General features: G+C 42.1%; 1 protein-coding gene across 1 annotated transcript in view; it reads right to left on the reverse strand.

The window, feature by feature from the left end:
* Positions 1 to 22,073, reverse strand: part of LOC126413013 (lactase/phlorizin hydrolase-like) — a 247,660-nt gene that overhangs the window by 140,461 nt on the left and 85,126 nt on the right. Inside the window, exon 10 of the mRNA XM_050082906.1 lies at positions 6,984 to 7,106. Coding sequence (XP_049938863.1) covers positions 6,984 to 7,106 — 123 coding nt within the window. The remainder of the gene's footprint in view (positions 1 to 6,983; positions 7,107 to 22,073) is intronic.

Consider the following 22,073-nt stretch of genomic DNA (forward strand, 5'->3'; position numbering starts at 1 on the left):
GATTTTAATTACGTAAAAACAGCGAAATATGCAGGCATTAACGACCAAAAACTTAGATAAATCTGACCTTAAGAAATAATTCCTTTCATAAACTAATTTTCTTGTTTATTTGCTCATACACCTTCGACATAAAATTCACTTTCGAACCAAATGCTGAGTACAGTACTTATATTTTGCAGAGTTTGAAGCTAACTAGCAGTTATTTTTGAAATGTTTGCTTGTGTGTGAAAAAAGAAACAATATACAGTGAAAACAATGACACCTGTTCAAACAACTAAACTACATTTTTACCACAGCACACCACTTGTTTAAAGTGTTCTATGTTATTTAACATGTAATGTCAATCTTCAGTTTCTACAGAGCCACACTGGATCTCAAGATGAATTTCTTAGATTTTCGCTTCTCGTAGGAGAGCTTCAATAAAGTTTGGAAGGTAGGAGACGAGGTACTGGCAGAAGTAAAGCTGTGAGGGCGGGGCCTGAGTAGCGCTTGGGTTGCTCAGATTGTAGAACACTTGCCCGCGAAAGGCAACGGTCCCGAGTTCCAGTCTTGGTCTGGCACACAGCTTTAATCTGCCAAGAAGTTTCATATCAGCACACACTCCGCTACAGAGTGAAAATCTCATTCTGGAATATTTACCCATGTAATGACGACAGGAACTATGAGGATTGGGGAACAACTTCTCCTGTGATCACGATGTTTTCTTTCAAAATTCATATCATTTTGTTACCGCCTCTTGCATGAAGTCTCTTTGCGTAAACACTGGCTAAAGAGACGGATACAACAACTGAATATTCATTGATTTTTGACATATACAACGCCCTGACATTATCTTTTGTTTTTACCTTGTATTAAGGTATCTCTAAAAATGCTATGAGTCATCAGCACCTGTAGTCATTTTTGGTGTGTGTTGATTTATCACTATATCGGTTCTTCTTGCTACACGGAAAATGGCCCTTAGCTGTTGCATCCCTGAAAACTATCGAAAAGCTTGTTTTGGTACACAGAGTTACTCTAGTTAACGTCACAATGGCAGTCAAAGTTGAAGGGGGCACTTTACTGGTAGTTTTATCACGTCACCTACTGAATATGACACTACAGGTGAACGACATAGCCACTACTTTGCGCCTCGGAAGTTCGCATCCTACTCTTTATTTTTAAGAAATGAGTTGGATAATGTAATAACTTCTTATGACAGGGTAGAGTCAGAGAGAGATATCAGCTGTCGCTTTGCTGTGAGACACTGCTGTACACGTATCCTAGGGAAACCTGGTTCGTAATTTGAACAGAGCTCATGCGGTTATTAGTACTAGTTTCTGTGAAAAAAAACGTACTTCTACTGGAAATAACATTCCGGGAGCTAAATTACATATAATTTCTTTTTCGCACGGAATTACTAATGATAGATACAAAAATGTGATTTAATTTCTCGGCAAAAATTGTTTTGTGATTGATAACGTCTTGTTTCGCTCTGAAGACACAGAACATGATTTTACAAATTGTTACTCGCCTTCCGTTAATGAATAGCAACAATCTCACATTTCGTTGGCATAACTATAAACCTAACAGCATAATTACTTCGAGAAAATGAGTGAGGAATACATACTACACAATCTCCTGAAAAATATCACATTTCCGTCATACTTACTACACAGTCTCCCAAGCAATATCATCTTTCAGTCATAATCCCACGTACAGAGAAATAAAACCTCAAAACGAATTTTTCATCTGCCAAAGTTTATTGAACATCTACTTAAATTTGGTAATATCTCATACCATTGTAAAAGTCAGATTGTGCAGTACCACTCAGTCTGTTTAGTGGGTAATCGTGTTGGCAAGAAAGGGCTTGAGGTCAAAGATTTTATGTTGCGGTTCTCATACCTGGAACTGAATCACTCGATCCTGAGCCTCCAGGGATTCCTCCAGGTCATCGTATGGTTCGAACCAGTCACAGTTTAGTGTGATACCGACTTTACCTGGAAAAAAGACGATAATCACCAATAAAAACCAATGCACTACTTTTAATCGTTTTTTGTGTCAGGAAAAATGAAAACTATGATCATATGAATGCATAGAGAGGAGACTAGCCTCACAGTGCGTGAATGTTAAACTTTTTCGGAAACGGACTGGCTTCCCGTTACATAATTAAACTAATATCACACATTTTGAGCATACTTGGAAGATGGGCGAAAGCTTCGCATCCGCAACATCAGTGCCAGAACTAGGGTTATTAACCCTGCCCGTAATGTTTTGTGTTGAGGGTCGGCAACCGTTGTGTGCTCGTAGCTAATGAGAAATGGGTGGAAGGTGGCCAGATCAGCCGTGGCTAATAATAAGCAGAGGCCTGACACAGGCATGAGTCTGTGTACACTGGATGTTTGCCGGTAGAGCTAACCATCAACCACTTGGGGTAATGTTGGTGCCAATTAGCAACCTGGGACTCTCACTACAATCACAGAACTACAAGTAGAATTAGAAAACTGATGCCGAGGTGGTCACGCTTATAGCACTGTCCTGACGCGGTCTGCGTTGGACGGCGACCTGGAGGTTCTTCATTGGCGGCGATGTTCAAAGAGCCTCTCGCGGCGCCCGCAGAAACCTTCGAGGCATCCGCTCTGGCAGTATCGATAACCCATGATACTGCGTAATGAAACAGTGTAGCGTGGAAAAACATGAAAGCTTTCAACAAATTTCGTCTTTCTTCGTTTTGGTGTCAAATGCGACCAGATATTTTACTGCATACGACCTTCTGCCAGTGTCTTTTCCGTCAAAGTAGAAGGGCCAGTAAAATGAAAAGGAGACAAATGGAAAAAAGTAAGTATACTATTATTTGAGAAGTAATAGCCATGATTCTTAATACATTTTTCCAACAGAGACAAAATATTCAGTGCCTTCATGGAAAAATGTTTGCAGTTGCCTATAAGAACCATGACTGTGGCCAGGTGTGCTCCTCTATTTTCGAATCAGATCGAAAAATAAGTGGAAATCGTTTGGAGAGATATCGAAACTTTATGGAGGATGTTTAAAGGCCTCTCAGCGGAACTTCTGAAGCGTAATCGAAACAAACTGCCAGAAAAATGTCCGCCACACTTTGATAAAGGTATTTCGACTACGCTGACCATAACTTTGATGACGATTATGTATATAACACATTTTTATGAGGATTATGCAGTGTCGAGGCAAGCCATCATCGATGGTCAGCTGTCAGACTACATACGAATGTGTTTCACTGTTAATGGAAGCAAAAGTACGACTGTGATAATTCGATAGTTTTCTGCCACAGTGAAACATGTAACGTCAGGAAAGCTCACTGTTTTATAAGTGTACTGCGTAATCATTATGCTGCTTGAAGATAACATTGCATTACACCAGCAGTCATTTGTAAGGACGTATATACTACGATGAATCCAAGAAATGAGTATACCGCTGTTTCAGCTCCCTGTTTTTCTCTTTCTTCTTCTGTTTCCTTCTGTAATTGCACAATCATTTTCTGTGACCATAAAACAGTTACACAATTGTAGTTATACAACGAATAAAACGATGAAAGAATGCCGAGAACAACGCAGTACAAGTTCTATGTAATAATTTGGCTATCGACAGAAAATTAAACAAATAATACCTTTGTATGTCAATCTTTGTAGAAGATGATGGTTGGGATATCGGCTGGTCAGTTGTAAGTAAACGGCAATACACATTTCGTCATAAATTTGAACTCTTTAGTAATCTACCAGTTTCGAGGTTACATTACTTTTCCATAAGACCATGTGACAAAAGTAGATCGGGTACAATCCAATTGGATCTGGTCGCTGTAGGATCAAAAATAAGATAACCGGTGTCCGCAGATACCTGATACAAACGACGTGATTGGTTCGAACATTTACGGCTGAAGGTGTACTGATGTGATGGATACAATATCCGGAGATACCTACGGTTTGTTATTCGGGAATTACAGGATGACTCACAATTGACGCAAGAGCTTTGTCTGAAGCTTCCGGGGAACCAATTCAGGGGAGGAAACCCTTGGCAGCTGATGATGTTGTGGCCTTTCCTAGGACTCTGAGACGTGGCGTATCGCTTGCGCAACATACGGCACTTCACAGTGGTGTGTCTGTAGCTTTTGTTTACAGACCAAATACACAAACTCAAACTGAAACATTACACTGACGTAATAAAAGTAACGAGATCCCCTTAATGTTTTGCCCGAGATAGTGCAGCAACTCAACCTGGCATGGACTGAACAAGTGGTTGGAAGTCCCCTTCAGAAATATTTAGCCATGCTGCCTCTACAGCCGTGTATGATTCCGGAATTGTTTTCGGAGCAGGATTTTGTGCGCGAAGCGACGTTTCGAATGTATCCCATAAGTGTACAGTGACACTCGGGCAGTCCGGGTGACCAAATCATTTACTCGATGTGTCCAGAATGTTCTTCAATCAAATCGCGGACTATTGTGGCCCGGCGACATGGCGCATTGACATACATAAAAACGCACCAGGAATAGCGGCGAATGGTCTCGAAGTAGCCGAAGATCAATATTTCCAGTCAAAGATCGGTTCAGTTGGAACATTGGACCCAGTCTTTCCCTTGTAAGCACAGCCCACACCATTATGCAGCCACCACCAACTGGCACAGTGCCTTGTTGACAACTTAGGTCCATGGCTTCGTGGGATCTGCGCTACACCCGAATCCAACTCTCAACAGCTGAAATCTGGACTCATCTGACCAGGCCAAGGTTTTCCAGTCGTCTAGCGACCAACCGATACGGACACGAGAGCAGGCGAGATACTGCAGACGATGCCGTGCTGTTAGCAAAGGCACTCGAGTTATTCGCCTTCTGGCATAGCCCATTAACGCCTGATTCTGTAGCACCGCCCTAACGGATACGTTCGCCTTACGTTCAACGTTGATTTCTGCGGTTATTCCACGTAGGCTTGCTTGTCTGTTAGCACTGACAATACCACGCTGCTCTCTGTCGTGAAGGCCGTCGGCCATTGCGTTGTCTGGAGTGAGAGGAACTGCCTGAATTTTGGTATTCTCGGCACGTTCTTGACACGACTAAGAATATTGAGTTTCCTAACGACTTCCAAAATGGAATGTGCTACGCATCTACTTCCAACTACCATTCTACTTTTCAGTGTCCATTAGCGACCGTCGTGCGGCCATATTCATATCAGATGTCTCCATACCAAGACTTTTGTCACTTCATCGTACAAATAACAGTATCGCGCCCTCTGATAAATTCAAGTAATGTTGCTCGTCGTAAGTACTACAACTGGCAATTGTAGTGAGTGCGTGATGGAGAACTTTATCCTCAAATGTGCCATTCCTTCTAATGAAGCATTTCTGTCCTTGTTGGGCTAAGTGAACTTGCAGAACATTAGAAGGTGGAGTTCTGAAAGCAATTGTCGGTTGCAGCACGAGCGTATGCATAATGTCAGAGCAGGGATGTGGAGCACAGTGAATGCTACAAGGATAATGGAGACGGAGTTTTTCATCAGTCCATAATTTCTGATAACTATGTGAATAATATATTACAGCACACTGACTGGTCAATAGTTTCCGAACAAATATTAATGAATGTTAATGTAGGAAGTGTCAACCCTTCGCCTTTATGACAGTCTCGACTCTGTTTAGGACACATAATTTGAGGTTACAGAATGTCTGGAAGTCAATTCTTCATCAACAGAGGAATTCTGAGAAGATAGTGATGCGTCTTGAGCGAGTTCGACGTTCTAACTCATCCCAAAGGTGTTCTGTGTGGTTCAGATCTGGATCCTGGCAGATTAGTTCATTTCAGGAATTTCTTGAAGGAATACACCGTCACTTGAGTGTATATTTCTGTATATTCCCTACGTACGTGCTAGATTTGGGCTTTTACTGCGTTATAGAATAAAATGCTAAAGGCAGGAAAATGCAAATATATAAAAATCTTTTAAAAAATCGAAATATCGGATGCAAGTTAGTATAATATTACAAGGTATACACTTTCATCTTAGACCAGTGACGTGTTTTGATGTGTACTTTGCAGAAAGATATATAGACTCGATAACGGGGTGAAATAAAATGGCATCCTGCACAGTACACAGAAAAATACGAAAGTGGGCTACGATATACGGGCATACCTCGTAATTTCATATCAGTTTGCATTCCGAAGGAATCGTCGCTAGGTGTATCTGTGGGTCTAGGCACGTTGGTCTCCTGCTGGTTAGGAGACTGCTGCTGGGTGCTGTAGAGTGACGCCGCAGGGCAGAGAATGATGGGCAACGAGTGATTTTGTGCGATTACTCACGCTCTACCCTGTTACAAACCGCTGGTGGAGTCTGGGTTTGGTGAGGGCCTTACCAGCCATCACGTGTAGCGATAACAGTGAAGTAATGAGGTCTTTTTCGTGGTTAGTGTGGAGCTCACTTATTACGCTTAAGAAGACAGTAATTGCAGAGTCATACAAACACCTTTTATTGAATTGTGTATTGTGTATATTAGAGGAACGGTTCGCAGACGATGAGTGTTCGTTTCATGTTGAGAATGCACCCTGCCATGAAGCGGCATCTTTGGAACAACATTTTGAGGACTGTTCTGACCAGAATCCCCAACTCAACCCAATAAAACACCTACGGGATACGTTAAAAGTCGACCTCTCCCCGGGCACCAGCTTCCAGCATCATTACCTTCTCTGATTTCGGCTTCTGAGAAAGAATGGTCTGCAAGACATTCAGACATCTAATTGGGCGCGTCCCAGGCAGAGTTCAAGAAATCATAATGGCGAACGGAGGACACAGCCCACATTAATGTCCGTTAGTATGTGTCTGAATACTTTTGATTAGATAGTGCAGTTGGTTATTTAAGCAATGGTCACTGTCGTCTCCATCTTGTTCCAAAGTAAATGACGTTAAAACTTGCTTACTGTGAATGGAATTTTGGCACCTTGATTTGAGAACAGGTGATTTCTTTTCGGGAACAGTTCAGAAAGGAAGTACAAACTCACCGTTCTGCGTGGAGCGATACTGCTCGTCGTAGAGGCGATAGGCCATGGCGTGCGCCCTAATGACGGTGTGCGCTGCCAGGTAGTCGCCGATGCCCGGAGCTTTCTGCGACGGAGCTTGACCGCCTGCGGTAGCGTAGCCTTTCAGTAACTCGTAAGGCTCATTGAATGTCAGCCACATCTTGTTCATCTTATATCCTCCTTTCAACACACTGTCCATTCGGTTCAACTGCTCTTCCAAGTCCTTTGCTGTCTCTGACAGAATTACAATGTCATCGGTGAACCTCAAAGTTTTTATTTCTTCTCCATGTATTTTAATAGCTACTCCGAATTTTTCTTTTGTTTCCTTTACTGCTTGCTCAATATACAGATTGAATAACATCGGGGAGAGGCTACAACCCTGTCTCACTCCCTTCCCAACCACTAGTCCCCTTTCATGTCCCTCGACTCTTATAACTGCCATCTGGGTTTTGTACAAATTGTAAATGGCCTTTCGCTCCCTGTATTTTACAGCTGCCACCTTCAGAATTTGTAAGAGAGTATTCCAGTGAACACAGTCAAAAGCTTTCTCAAAGTCTACAAATGCTAGAAGCGTAGGTTTGTCTTTCCTTAATCTAGTTTCTAAAATAAGTCGTAGGGTCACTATTGCCTCAAGTGTTCCAATATTTCTACGGAATCCAAACTGATCTTCCCCGCGGTCGGCTTCTACCAGTTTTTCCGTTAGTCTGTAAAGAATTCGCGTTAGTATTTTGTAGCCGTGACTTATTAAACTGATAGTTCGGTAATTTTCACATCTGTCAATAACTGCTTTCTTTGGGATTGGAATTAGTATATTCTTCTTGAAGTCTGAGGGTATTTCGCCTGTCTCATATATCTTGCTCACCAGATGGTAGAGTTTTGTCAGGGCTGGCTCTCCCAAGGCTATCAGTAGTTCTAATGGAGTGTTGTCTACTCCCGGCGCCCTGTTTCGACTTAGGTCTTTCAGTGATCTGTCAAATCCTTCACGCAGTATCATATCTCCTATCTCATCTTCATCTATATCCTCTTCCATTTCCATAAAATTGTCCTCAAGTACATTACCCTAGTACAGACCCTCTATATACTCCTTCCACCTTTCTGATTTCTCTTCCTTGCTTAGAACTGGGTTTCCATCTGAGCTTTTGATATTCATACAAGTGGTTCCGTTGTATCCAAACGACTCTTTAATTTTCCTGTAGGCTGTATCTATCTTACCCCTAGTGAGATAAGCCTCTACATCCTTACATTTGTCCTCTAGCCATCCCTGCTTAGCCATTTTATACGTCCTGTCGATCTCATTTTTGAGACGTTTTTGTTGCTTTTTGCCTGCTTCATTTACTCTATTTTTACATTTTCTCCTTTCATCAGTTAAATTCAACATTTCTTCTGTTACCCAAGGATTTCTACTAGGCCTCGTCCATTTTCCTACTTGATTCTCTGCTACCTTCAGTACTTCATCTCTCAAAGCCACCCATTCTTCTTCTACTTCAAAAATGGTTCAAATGGCTCTGAGCACTATGGGACTCAATTACTGAGGTCATTAGTCCCCTAGAACTTAGAACTAGTTAAACCTAACTAACCTAAGGACATCACAAACATCCATGCCCGAGGCAGGATTCGAACCTGCGACCGTAGCGGTCTTGCGGGTCCAGACTGCAGCGCCTTTGACCGCACGGCCACTTCGGCCGGCTCTTCTTCTACTATATATCTTTCCCCCATTCCCGTCAATTGTTCCCCTATGCTGTCCCTGAAACTCTGTACAACCTCTGGTTTAGTCAGTTTATCCAGGTCCCATCTCTTTAAATTCCCACATCTTAGCAGTTTCTTCAGTTTTAATCTACAGTTCAAGACCAGTAGATTGTTGTCCACATCTGCCCCTAGAAATGTCTTACAATTTAAAACCTGGTTCCTAAATCACTGTCTTACCATTATATAATCTATCTGATACCTTCTAGTGTCTCCAGGCTTCTCTCATGTATACCTGTTCTTAAGAATAAATTATGCGAATATTGCATTCGAGAACAATTCTCATTGGCAACACGTCTCGAGAGTGCCCAGACAAAGTCAACACCTGTGTTACTGTATCTGTAGGCTACTGGTAATGGTTTCGTGTTTTCAGATGCGTGGTCGTCTGGGGTAGCACAGAGAGACGCCATTCGACAGCAGTCCATGCATCCCAGTCACGGCACCACTATAAATGCAGCCGTTGTGATTGTGGTGTTGAGGGCAGCCTGTGCATGGGATTGTAATTCACTAGTCTGGGGGCTACTAGTCTCGAAACAGTGGTTGGAGTCACACAGAACGGTGAAGGTAATCCATATTTTGCAGATAGCAGGCGCCATAGGATGAGGTACGGTGTGCTTGGATCACAGTACTGTGATCCGCCTTCGTGGTTGCCACATGTGGTCGTTCGGAACCTTGATGACGAGCATGCCTGCCCTCACTTTCCCGTACAGTCCAACATTGGATTATTGCCACATCCGAATTCCCCACAAATCTGCATGTTGCACGATTCGACCAGCTCGCCGAATGCATGTCCCCTAACGAAGCACCTTTCAAACTCTGTCAGGTGCTGAAACGATGCTCACTCGAGTATTCGGCACCTCCGTGTTGACTCAACAGCTGACGCTGTTCCCGCCCTTTTCAGGCGACTAAAGTCGTGGAATAGCGATATGCACGTATGCAGATAGCGGTAGTAACACGAACGCGAGGTATAAAAGCGCACTGCGTTGACGGACTGTCATCTGAAATTAGATTATTAACGTGAAAATGTTTCCGTCCTCCGTTCTGATTATGGTCACACGACAGGAATTGACAGACTCTGAACGCGGAGTGGTAGACGCACGGAACATTCCATTTCGGAAATTGTTAGGGAATTCATTATTCCGTGTTGAACAGTGTCAAGAGTGTGCCGTGAATACAAATTTCAGGCATTACCTCTCTTCACGGACAACGCAGTGACCGACGGTCTTACCTAGCGACCGAGAGCTGCGGCGTTTTCATAGACTTATCAGTGCTAACAGACAAGCAATACTGAGAGAAATAACCGCAGAAATCAATGTGGCACGTACGACGAACGTATCCGTTAGACCAATGCTGCGGAATATGGTTGTAGCAACAGACGGCCGATGTGAGTGCCTTTGCTAACAGCAAGCCAGCACTTGCAGAGCCTCTCCTGGGCTCTTGATTATATCGGTTGGACCATAGACGACTGGAAAACCGTCGGCTGGTCAAATGAGGCCCGATTTCATTTGGTAAGATTTGATGGTAGGATTAGAGTGTGGTGCAGACCCTACAAAGCCATGGACTCACGTTGTCAAGGCACTGTGCAAGGTGGCGGTGCATCCATAATGGTGTGGGCCGTGTTTACATGGAGTGGGCGGGTCCTCTGGTCCCACTGAGCCGATCTTTGACCGAAAATGGATATGTTCGGCTACTTGGAGAGCTTTTGCAGCCATTCGTGGACCTCGTGTTCCCAAACAAAGATGGAATTTTTTGGGGTGGCAATTCGTTATGTCAGCGGGGCACAACTGTTCGCGACTTGTTTGAAAAACATTCTGAACAATTTGAGCGCATGGTTTGACCACCGACATAGTCCGACACGTATCCGGCCGACCATTTATGGGACATAAACGAGAGATCACTTCGTGCACAAAATCCTGCACCGGGAACACTTTGGAAGTTATGGACGCCTGTAGAGGCAGCACGGGTCAGTACTTCTGCTTGCGAGTTTCACGCCACGTCGAGGTTTGTTTTGCTGCACTACGCCGGGCAAAAGAAGGTGCGACACGATGTTCTGAGGTGTCTCACATCTTTTGTCGCCTCATTGTGTACACCGCAATATACGTAGAAACGACAGTAAACAGGAACAACACTAATGCATGCTGGTGGCTAATATAGATGTCACAGAGAATTTCAGAAGTAATCATTCACACACTCGTCGATGGCGCGTATGTATACGAATTTACATTGACATCCGACCAAGTCCTTATTTTTGTTGTCAGGCAGTTAATATTGTTCCCTTTTGAATTACTAAGGTTTTCTTAAAGATAAGTGAATAATTCGAGAGGAACTCATTAGGAATGTTTTCATGAAAATACTCAGCGAACATAATATGATACTGTTTTCTAAATTCATTCTGAAATATTTAATCTTCTTTAACAATTAAAAAGTTTTGTCGACATTCCCTTGGTATGGCGGCGAACTGGGTGGAAGTAATCATGTTTTGGAGAGCACACCAATGTTACAGCTGGCGACATGTTGTGGAGAGCCATCAGGTATGACTTCAGGTCACGGTTGGTAGTGCTGGAGGGGACTCTGACGGCACAGCGATACGCTAGAGACATCCTCACGTGTTACATCTCATGTGACGGTATTGTGGTAACATTTTTCAGTAAGACAATGCTCGTCCACACTGGCACACGTTTCTATAAACTGACTACTTGAGGTACACTGTTTTCTTATCTGTCACAGTGAGCAGCCTTAGGTAAAAAGGACTGTAACAAATTTATCACCCTCCAGAAGGGATGCTATATGTTGCCGCTTGTAGTCCATATTCCAAACTCGGCGAATTTTTTGCACATAATATATTTATCTCTAATGTATTGCTAAGATGCTGCACCCTCATTATAATTTGAAAGAATTCACTGTGATTCAGTAATTCAAAACTTGGTTTAAATGTACAGGTATGCAAGTATGTGAATTCCTCAAACCTCATAAAAGTGGTATTATGTGATTAACGTATCATCTAGAAACAACCTGAGTCGATAAACTCTCACAAGTATCTGGCTGGATGATGCAATGGAAATGCAAACCAATAAGCACCTGGTCTCAGTCGTAGGTGAAGGTAGCAGCAGAGATTCATTGGCAGCATAGCCCACTGTGAAAATGCTGTTAGTTCACAGTTGTGTGTCTCATCTTAGAATATAACTTAATTGTGAGTGATCCATGTAAAATAGGACTAAGAGGGAATGTTGAACGTTCTCAAAGAAAGGCAGCACGAATGATCACTCTCAAGTGAGACTGTCACGGAAATGCTGGAAATCATGTACTGGCACAAGCCTGAACAAATACTCCCATTTGTGAAGATTCAAGAACCAGTATTAAGAGCCTAGAAATAGGCTTCACTATCCCCTCCATATCACACCCATATGGAAGACGAGGATGAGATTAGACAAACTACATCTTGCACTAAGACGTTTAAACATTTGTTCTTTCCACATGATTAGAACCTGAAGAAACCGTTACATATGTTGCAGTACTCTATACCATGCACTTCATAATAGTTTGTAGAGTATGTACATGAACGTAGATCGTTCAGCAGCTGAACTACACGGCTACACGGTAAAAGCCTATCACTAAAATGGCGAGTGCTCAGTGAAAAAGCGACGTGCCTTTCGATGTCATTGTAACACGCCGCGTAACCAACCCATTACGTCAGGTAATATGATTCGATTGTGGATAAGCAACTTCCAGAATTTGGGTCGATATCTACAAAACGGGCACGAGTCTAACAAACGCAGAAAACGTTGCTGCTATTTAACAGGCAACGATCTCAAATCCATGCCGATTAGGCAGGAAGCCATTTGCTTTGGAACATTGAACACAGCAGTATATGGAAATGCCGTGTAGCTAGGTCCACCCGTCGGGTACATCGTTTGCCTGGTGCAAATCTTTCGAGTTGGGGCCACTGCGGCGACTTGGTGTGTCAATGGGAACGAAATGATGATGAACACCCAGTCCCTGAGCGGAGAAAATCACCGACCCAGCCGGGAATCGAACCCAGGCCGTTAGGTATGACTTTCCGTCGCGCTGACTACTCAGCTACCAGGGACCGACTACACTTCAGTGAGAAGGAATCTCCATGACCTCAGATTTCGTCCTTACAAACATCACTGTGTCTCATTTCTTAATCTGCTCAGAAAATCATTGTGATGCTAAGTGAAGGATGTTTTCATAAACTATTTTTCTTTGTGTCGTAAATGTGATGGCTATTTTCGTATTTTCAGAGTATGTTGGCTGTTAAACACTTTTTCCACAACCGACTAATTTTACAAATCTTTCCGCTTCATTAGTGAACCCTGCACAAGAGCAAGAAGGCAAAATATAAAGATATCTATTTACAATTTGTCAGAGGTGTAGGCGAGGTCGAGAATTTCACACAGGGCATTTGCGATGTATCAAGCTGAAAATAACATCAAATTTATCTGTAAAATGTAAACCTTCAGGGTTGAGAATGTAACAATTAATAATATGTTCCGATCTGTTATGCCGTTGTCGAATGGATTTCACCTCAAAAGTCAGTGTTTCATCCAGCGGAATGCACGCCGAGCTAGATTTTCAATATTCTCTCCCTCTCGGCCGTCATCGGTTTCGTCGGCTATTCCATTGACAATATTAATTTATAACTTCCCCGTGAGGACAATGAAAGAAAAAGGTTTTAACTGTTCTGCAATAGCCAAATACCCTTAAAATTAGATCTAAATTTAACAGTTACAACCAAAGTACTTTTGTTATAAGAAATCCAGACAAACAAAACAGTTGAATAGTTAATATTAAGCTGCTAAATGTTAGAATCTTTTAAGTTAAAACTTTGACAAACGTCAATTTTACATTTTGTAAGTGTAGGACCAAGAGATTTTTAATATTCACGGACAATTTTAACCAAAATCTGGCGTGGCCCAGGTGTTTCGTAGACCAATCTGAGCCTGCTTCCCAGCTCCATAGACGTCAAGTGTCTTACATCAATTTGTTAGTGACAGCTTCACCTATACCACTGTGGTATGTTTAAACAATTATCATTTAGTGTATGTGAATAGTTGCTGTGAAGTGAAAATAGGACTAACGCCTAACTGACATCCTCTTCCAATTTCTTCGAAGTTATTTGTATGTGGCTGATGCTCTGTTTCTTCCTAATACTTCCGTTATTCCGCTAACTGATACAATTTTTTTAGACCGACTTGTACAAGGTGACAATTATTGAAGTATATGAAAAATACCTAAGTTACTTACAAACTACGGCATGTACACACTTTATTCGACATGTAAACGTCACTACAGATATTCGGATTTAGGTTATGCTATGTTCAATATGCCTGCCATCACTGGCGATGATGTGTCGCAGACGAATGACGAAATTCTTCATGACCCGCTATACAGGGTGAGTCACCTAACATTACCGCTGGATATATTTCGTAAACCACATCAAATACTGACGAATCGATTCCAAAGACCGAACGTGAGGAGAGGGGCTAGTGTTATTGGTTAATACAAACCATAAAAAAATGCACGGAAGTACGTTTTTTAACACAAACCTACGTTTTTTTAAATGGAACCCCGTTAGTTTTGTTAGCACATCTGAACATATAAACAAATACGTAATCAGTACTGTTTGTTGCATTGTAAAATGTTAATTACATCCGGAGATATTGTAACCTAAAGTTGACGCTTGAGTACCACTCCTCCGCTGTTCGATCGTGTGTATCGGAGAGCACCGAATTACGTAGGGATCCAAAGGGAACGAAGATGGACCTTAGGTACAGAAGAGACTGGAACAGCACATTACGTCCACATGCTAACACCTTTTTATTGATCTTTTTCACTGACGCACATGTACATTACCATGAGGGGTGAGGTACACGTACAGACGTGGTTTCCGCTTGCAATTACGGAGTGGAATAGAGTGTGTCCCGACATGTCAGGCCAATAGATGTTCAATGTGGTGACCATCATTTGCTGCACACAACTGCAATCTCTGGCGTAATGAATGTCGTACACGCCGCAGTACATCTGGTGTAATGTCGCCGCAGGCTGCCACAATACGTTGTTTCATATCCTCTGGGGTTGTAGGCACATCACGGTACACATTCTCCTTTAACGTACCCCACAGAAAGAAGTCCAGAGGTGAAAAATCAGGAGAACGGGCTGGCCAATTTATGCGTCCTCCACGTTCTATGAAACGCCCGTCGAACATCCTGTCAAGGGTCAGCCTAGTGTTAATTGCGGAATGTGCAGGTGCACCATCATGCTGATACCACATACGTCGACGCGTTTCCAGTGGGACATTTTCGAGCAACGTTGGCAGATCATTCTGTAGAAACGCGATGTATGTTACAGCTGTTTGGGCCCCTGCAATGAAGTGAGAACCAATGAGGTGGTCGCCAATGGTTCCGCACCATACATTTACAGTCCACGGTCGCTGTCGCTCTACCTGTCTGAGCCAGCGAGGATTGTCCACGGACCAGTAATGCATGTTCCGTAGATTCACTGCCTCGTGGTTTGTGAAACCCGCTGCATCGGTAAACAGGTAGAACTGCAATGCATTCTCTGTTAATGCCCATTGACAGAATTGCACTCGATGATTAAAGTCATCACCATGTAATTGCTGATGTAGCGGCACATGAAACGGGTGAAAGCGGTGACTACTTTGACTCAGTCCACCGGCTCTCGCAATGTCCCGTGTACTCATGTGTGGGTTCATGGCAACAGCAGCTAACACACCAACTGCACCCGCGTCTCCTGTGACGGGCCTGTTACGGACCCGTTTGCCTGCTACGACCATACCTGTTGCATACAGTTGGCGGTAGATGTTTTGCAATGTGCGGCACGTTGGATCCTCTCTGTCCGGGTACCGTTCTGCATACACCCTGCAGGCTTCAGCTGCATTTCGTCGACACTCGCCATAGATGAGTATCATCTCCGCCTTTTCGGATTTCGAATACACCATGGTCACAGTTCCTACAACACTACACTAACACTGACGTCCCGTAACACGGTGTACTACAGTTGTTCTGCGTGCGGAGACGAATGCAGAATAACAATAGCAGCAAGCGCTACATGCGGACACTGCGACAGCTAGACCAAACCACAACAGTGCACTACAGCCACACTCGTAAACACGGTCGTCATCGTAAACATGTCCCTGCAGATGCTGCTCGCCGACCGTGGCCCGTGTTTGTTACAACACGCAACTGAACTTCGGAGGTTTCAAGCGTCAACTTTAGGTTACAATATCTCCGGATGTAATTAACATTTTACAATGCAACAAACGGCACTGATTACGTATTTGTTTATATGTTCAGATGTGCTAACAAAACTAACGTGGTTCCATTTAAAAAAACGTAGGTTTGTGTTAAAAAACATACTTACGTGCATTTTTTTATGGTTTGTATTAAACACTTACACTAGCTCCTCTCCTCACGTTCGGTCTGTGGAATCGGTTCGTTAGTATTTGATGTGGTTTACGAAATATATCCAGCGGTAACGTTAGATGACTCACCCTGTATTGTCGGAACATCGATACTGTCGAAAACCTTCTAATGGCTTCTTTCAGCTCAACAATGGTTTTGGGTTTTTGCTGTACATCTTGTGTCCCACAAAAAGGAGTCGCAACTGTTCAGATCCGGAGAATATGGCGGCAAATCGAGGCCCATGCCAGTAACCTCTGGGTACCCCAGAGTAAGAATGTGGTCCCCAAAGTGCTCCTCCAGAAAATCGATCGCCGGCCGGAGTGGCCGAGCGGTTACAGGCGCTACATTCTGGAACCGCGCAACCGCTACGGTCGCAGGTTCGAATACTGCCTCGGGCATGGATGTGTGTGATGTCCTTAGGTTAGTTAGGTTTACGTAGTTCTGAGTTCTAGGGGACTGGTAACCTCAGAAGTTAAGTCCCATAGTGCTCAGAGCCATTAGAACTATTTTTTTTCTTTCTCCTGGCCTTATCTCTTATCTTCACCGAGTCGTCATGTTAATCCGGCATTGGAAACCTTAGCAATAAAGAGTGGCCTAATGCCCATTCTGTTGTTATCTCTAGCAGGATGTAATTGAAAACAGGAAACTTTGTCAGGTGGAGCGATTGATCGATAACAATTATTCACTTGAAACACTACGATGAATCACAAGAACATGTGAAGAAGTTTTGCAGATTGCTCAACTGACTAATGAGAATGCTTTGATCGAAGACCTGTTATATTGGATATGCGTTATCGGCTTCAAAGCGAGTACAGGAAATGCACTGCTTTCATGTTACAAAGTAACGAACGAGAAATGAGATAACTATACCCACTGCCTTCATGACCCTGTACCACAGAAATGAGCAATCCATTGTTGATCCGCGTTTCAGTAAATTTCAAATATATACAACATTACGCTGCGAATACCGCTTACTGTGTAGTAAACAAGTCACTACGAATAAATCAAACACTTAAGGTGTTAGGGAATTCCCGTAACAAACTTCAAGTTTTAGAGGGGAATGAGTGCGTAGTGTTTTGAATAGGAACTCATGCCCTGAAACGTAGCGTTTCTGCAATGGTTTCTGTTAAGGTTTGTAATGCATCCACGCCTGCTGAGGAAAAAAGAAAAGTCTCAAAGCTGCTCGTCCTGGTATGCAATATGCGTGACAATATGATGTGAAGTACGTCAAACGGCCACCTGGTGCCAATTAAAGTCTGAGTTTAGCTTACGAGAGTCTTGCAGAGACAGAGGAAGATCTGCTGGCACGCGTTCAAGTTGCCGCACTAGAAACTAAAGAGGCACGAAGTGGAATAGACAGTATGTGCCAGAACATGCTTTGTAGGTACAATGTCGGTCACAACGTTGGTGGTCGCCACATCGAGCCACTGTTGTAATGCGTCACCACTGTTCTGTAAGTATGGTTTCTTTTCTGTTTTGAGATAATGTAAGCACGTAATCTTTAAGTCTTGATACAAGCAAATTCCTTTAGAATTGTTACCTAATAACTGTACTACATCACCCCTAATTTAATTCCTGAAGCAGAAGAGACTGAATTAAACATCTGAAATGAAGACGTCGTAGAACGGTAACGTTACGTTTCCGGGCATGAGTTCCTATTCAAAATATTATGTACTCACTCCCGTCTACCAGTCCTAGAAGTCTCTACCGGGAATTTCTGAACACCCTGTATACAGCAGTTAACTTTATCATCTTATTTTACAGTTGAATATGTTCATTAGTAAAGGTCAAATGATGACGAATAAACAGGAACGCTGAGCAGGGAGTGTAAACATTGTAGCTACGGCTTCTTTGAAACATTTGCATTTCTCAGAAACTACCTGTGTTCGGTGACGTAGAATTGCAAGAGAATGAGAATATCTTTAAAGTGATTATACAGTATGTTGCACGGTTTTGAATGCGATACAGAAGTATAATACGTATAACTCGGTCTTTCGGAAAGCTCCCTTTGTTTGTACTGCAGAAATCAAAACTGGGAATTCCGAATCTCTAATCGCTTGGTTCTTTGTGATAAGATATTGGCTCAGCTTGAGTCCAACACACCCAACAACCTATTTTGTCCACTCGGCAAGAGAATAAAGAACGAAAGAGGAAACAAAACAAAAAACGTGTCGAATCTGAGTAACACAAGCAGGTTCACATCATTACTTCCCGAGTAAGTCATTCTCTTAATTCTTTGACACCTAAGAACTGAAGATCATACAACCACTCCACCTAACATATTTTTTTCTGAAATAGTATTGTCCCATAAACAAAAAACCACAGTAATCAGTTGCCATATTTGAGACACTAATTTTCCGAGACTACGTTAAAGTTTATTTATAATGAACTTCATCAGTCACAATGTTATGGATTATCTGTTGTCTAACATAAATTAATTTGTGAAGCATCTGCATACAAACCCACCTGAAAATTACCTCCCTATAAAGACTAATGCCTAGATTAACACTAGTTTAGTTGTCGTGGTATTAATTAGATTATAACATTCTCCATCTCAATTGACTGCAAAAGTACATGTAATGCGTCTGATGCACTTAAATTCAACTTGAGTTGGAAATCAGAAGTTATAGGAATTTCAAACTTTTCTGTGTTCGGCTGCAGTTTAATCGTCACTGCTGTAGTTATTCATTATACATTAAGTTCTGGACCACATGGGCATTATTTCATGACAAATACCTAATTGTGTTGCGATTTTACATTAACAATCGCAGTACCAACGCATTTTCTATAATGCGCGTTGCCAAGGACGGGGACTGCGTTATGCGCACAATATAACAACTGAAAAACGAGACTCGTTAATTCCTATTGACACGTTAACAAATATACTATTCAAATACATACCTGATGTATAAGTAGGGCCAGAATCTGAAAATATATTGTGAAGAAACGCTCTTAGCAGTATCACTGCACTTTCAGTAATGGGCAATACCAATGATAGGGGAGGGGGAGGGGAGAGGGGTCGAGGACATTATGACCACTCCAAAAATATATAAAAAACACAAGTTTCATTGATTGTTGGTTACATTAATTCACGATAGAATTAGAATGGAAAAAAGGCGAATAATGTTACAAGTCCTGTGTCATGACATAAAAGTAATGTACTTGTTCTCAGAAGCCGTGAACTTTTCTGTTAGAAGAGTTAATTTGGAGACGGTTATGTTGGATAAAGGTTTACACACTGGCATAGATCCTGCTTGTTCTATCAGCAGATGGAATTGTGCTAGAGATTGCCTTCAGCCTAAACTAGTTGGGCTAATAGCAGGGAACTAAGAGGGATGAGAACGGAAGGATTGTTATGAGGCGTACAATACTAAAGTTTGCAGGTGCAGCATGTTTTTTCAGATTAGGTAGCATATAATGAAACATAGATATAAAAGGGGCTACGATTGAAACAAACATCCAGTTTGATTGAGGAACAAATTAAACATCATACTTCTAACCAGCTGCATCAATAAAAAGATTTGTAAATTAAAAATGTTCAGCAATCACGAGAAATATTATTTCCCTCCTGTTACGTATCAGACGGTGTGAAATGTCAGAACTGTTTTTGTATCAAGTATTCGAGGACTGAGGAGTAAAATAATTAAATAGCTGTCTGATGCATTAGTCACCAAACCCAGTGAACATAATATGCCTCCTGGAACATAATGTACCCATCGAGAGAAACAGCAAGTGTTATAGAACTTAGTTCAGCAAATCACTTTAGTAGACCACAAATGTAAAGTTACCATAACTATAAGAATATAGATATTTATAAATTGCTTTGTGGAGCAGCATATGAAAGCATATGCTATAAAAATAAAGCTCATATTTTTTTATAGTAAACAACAGCTGTAAAACGGTAGTCTTGGAAAGAAGAAGATCCAGTATCCACAGCTATTATAAGCCGTTATGTAGTTTTACACCGTCAGAGTTTTAATTAGAATGAAAATAAAATTTATCTTTACATTTTATCTACCTAAAGCCACAATCTATGTTGCTTGGGAGAAATATATATCCATTGTGCCTACAGTCGTTTTAAGGACATTATAGTTTATAGAATTTTTCTCTTATAATGAATTTGAAGACAAGGCTTTTTAAATGTTTTACTTCCACATTTATTTTCTAAAATATTTTACGTAAAATGCTGCACTATTAACGGTATGCTTACAGTGTTCGATAATCACAGGCTAATTTTGCAGTAATACACGTAAGTTACCGGACACGACTATTCGCATTTAATCACGTTCAGCTTTTGTGTATCAATTGATTTCATGTAAGCAGCTCAGTGTTCTTATTTGTGCATTAACTCGTATTGTGTGCTATACACGTGGTACCACCTATACGGAAGTTATCTTAACTTGAGAGGCTACTACGTTATGTTTTCAAAACTACATGTAGCAAGTGAGTGTGTACTCTTAGCTTGTAGTGTTTTATCCGCATCTGCTATTTCTTTTTCCCTTGAATGTTTTGTAACAAGTGTGTAACTTATAGGCGTCACAGTCTCCTTTCGAAGATGATAATTTTATAATTATCGAAACCTGTGTCAACAGTTCTGATAAACATGTCTTATGCAGTTGGTTTCCTGACTTTTTCATTCTTTCTTTCAAAATAGTTAGTAGCACCTACTGAAAATTTTAAGATTTTAGTAAATAACCTCGTAGATCTATTTTCTTACTTAACACTAAAATATCATGGGAATATTTTGTTAATGGCGATCTTAATCCCCATTTTCTAATAACTCTTCGAGTCAGGCTTTATTGCAGTCAGTAAACTATCACTGAACTCTTCCCCTGTTATATACTTCTCACCCTGAGTAGCTAACTGCTCAAAAAGAACCATTGATAATGTTTGTAAGGAATGATCTACGGAACAAAATTATGCTACAGAACCAAGAGTCAATTGCCTCCAAGTCTATGACAAGAATAGCCTCACTATAATTGTTAACACTGATCAGGGTGGAAAATCTACTAAATACGAAGTCGGGATGGTAGAAGTAAGTCAAAAACTGACTGCTTTAGGAAAAAAACCATGAATTACTCAAGGAGGACAAGAATCATGTAAGGCAGCAAAGAAGCTTTATCTGTCAGTCAGAAACAGCGCTGAATTGAATATTATAGTTCATTAAAGACACATAAAGATACACTCCTGGAAATTGAAATAAGAACACCGTGAATTCATTGTCCCAGGAAGGGGAAACTTTATTGACACATTCCTGTGGTCAGATACATCACATGATCACACTGACAGAACCACAGGCACATAGACACAGGCAACAGAGCATGCACAATGTCGGCACTAGTACAGTGTATTCCACCTTTCGCAGCAATGCAGGCTGCTATTCTCCCATGGAGACGATCGTAGAGATACTGGATGTAGTCCTGTGGAACGGCTTGCCATGCCATTTCCACCTGGCGCCTCAGTTGGACCAGCGTTCGTGCTGGACGTGCAGACCGCGTGAGACGACGCTTCATCCAGTCCCAAACATGCTCAATGGGGGACAGATCCGGAGATCTTTCTGGCCAGGGTAGTTGACTTACACCTTCTAGAGCACGTTGGGTGGCACGGGATACATGCGGACGTGCATTGTCCTGTAGGAACAGCAAGTTCCCTTGCCGGTCTAGGAATGGTAGAACGATGGGTTCGATGACGGTTTGGATGTACCGTGCACTATTCAGTGTCCCCTCGACGATCACCAGTGGTGTACGGCCAGTGTAGGAGATCGCTCCCCACACCATGATGCCGGGTGTTGGCCCTGTGTGCCTCGGTCGTATGCAGTCCTGATTGTGGCGCTCACCTGCATGGCGCCAAACACGCATACGACCATCATTGGCACCAAGGCAGAAGC

Source organism: Schistocerca serialis, chromosome 7, assembly GCF_023864345.2.
Source record: "Schistocerca serialis cubense isolate TAMUIC-IGC-003099 chromosome 7, iqSchSeri2.2, whole genome shotgun sequence".
NCBI lineage: Eukaryota > Metazoa > Arthropoda > Insecta > Orthoptera > Acrididae > Schistocerca > Schistocerca serialis.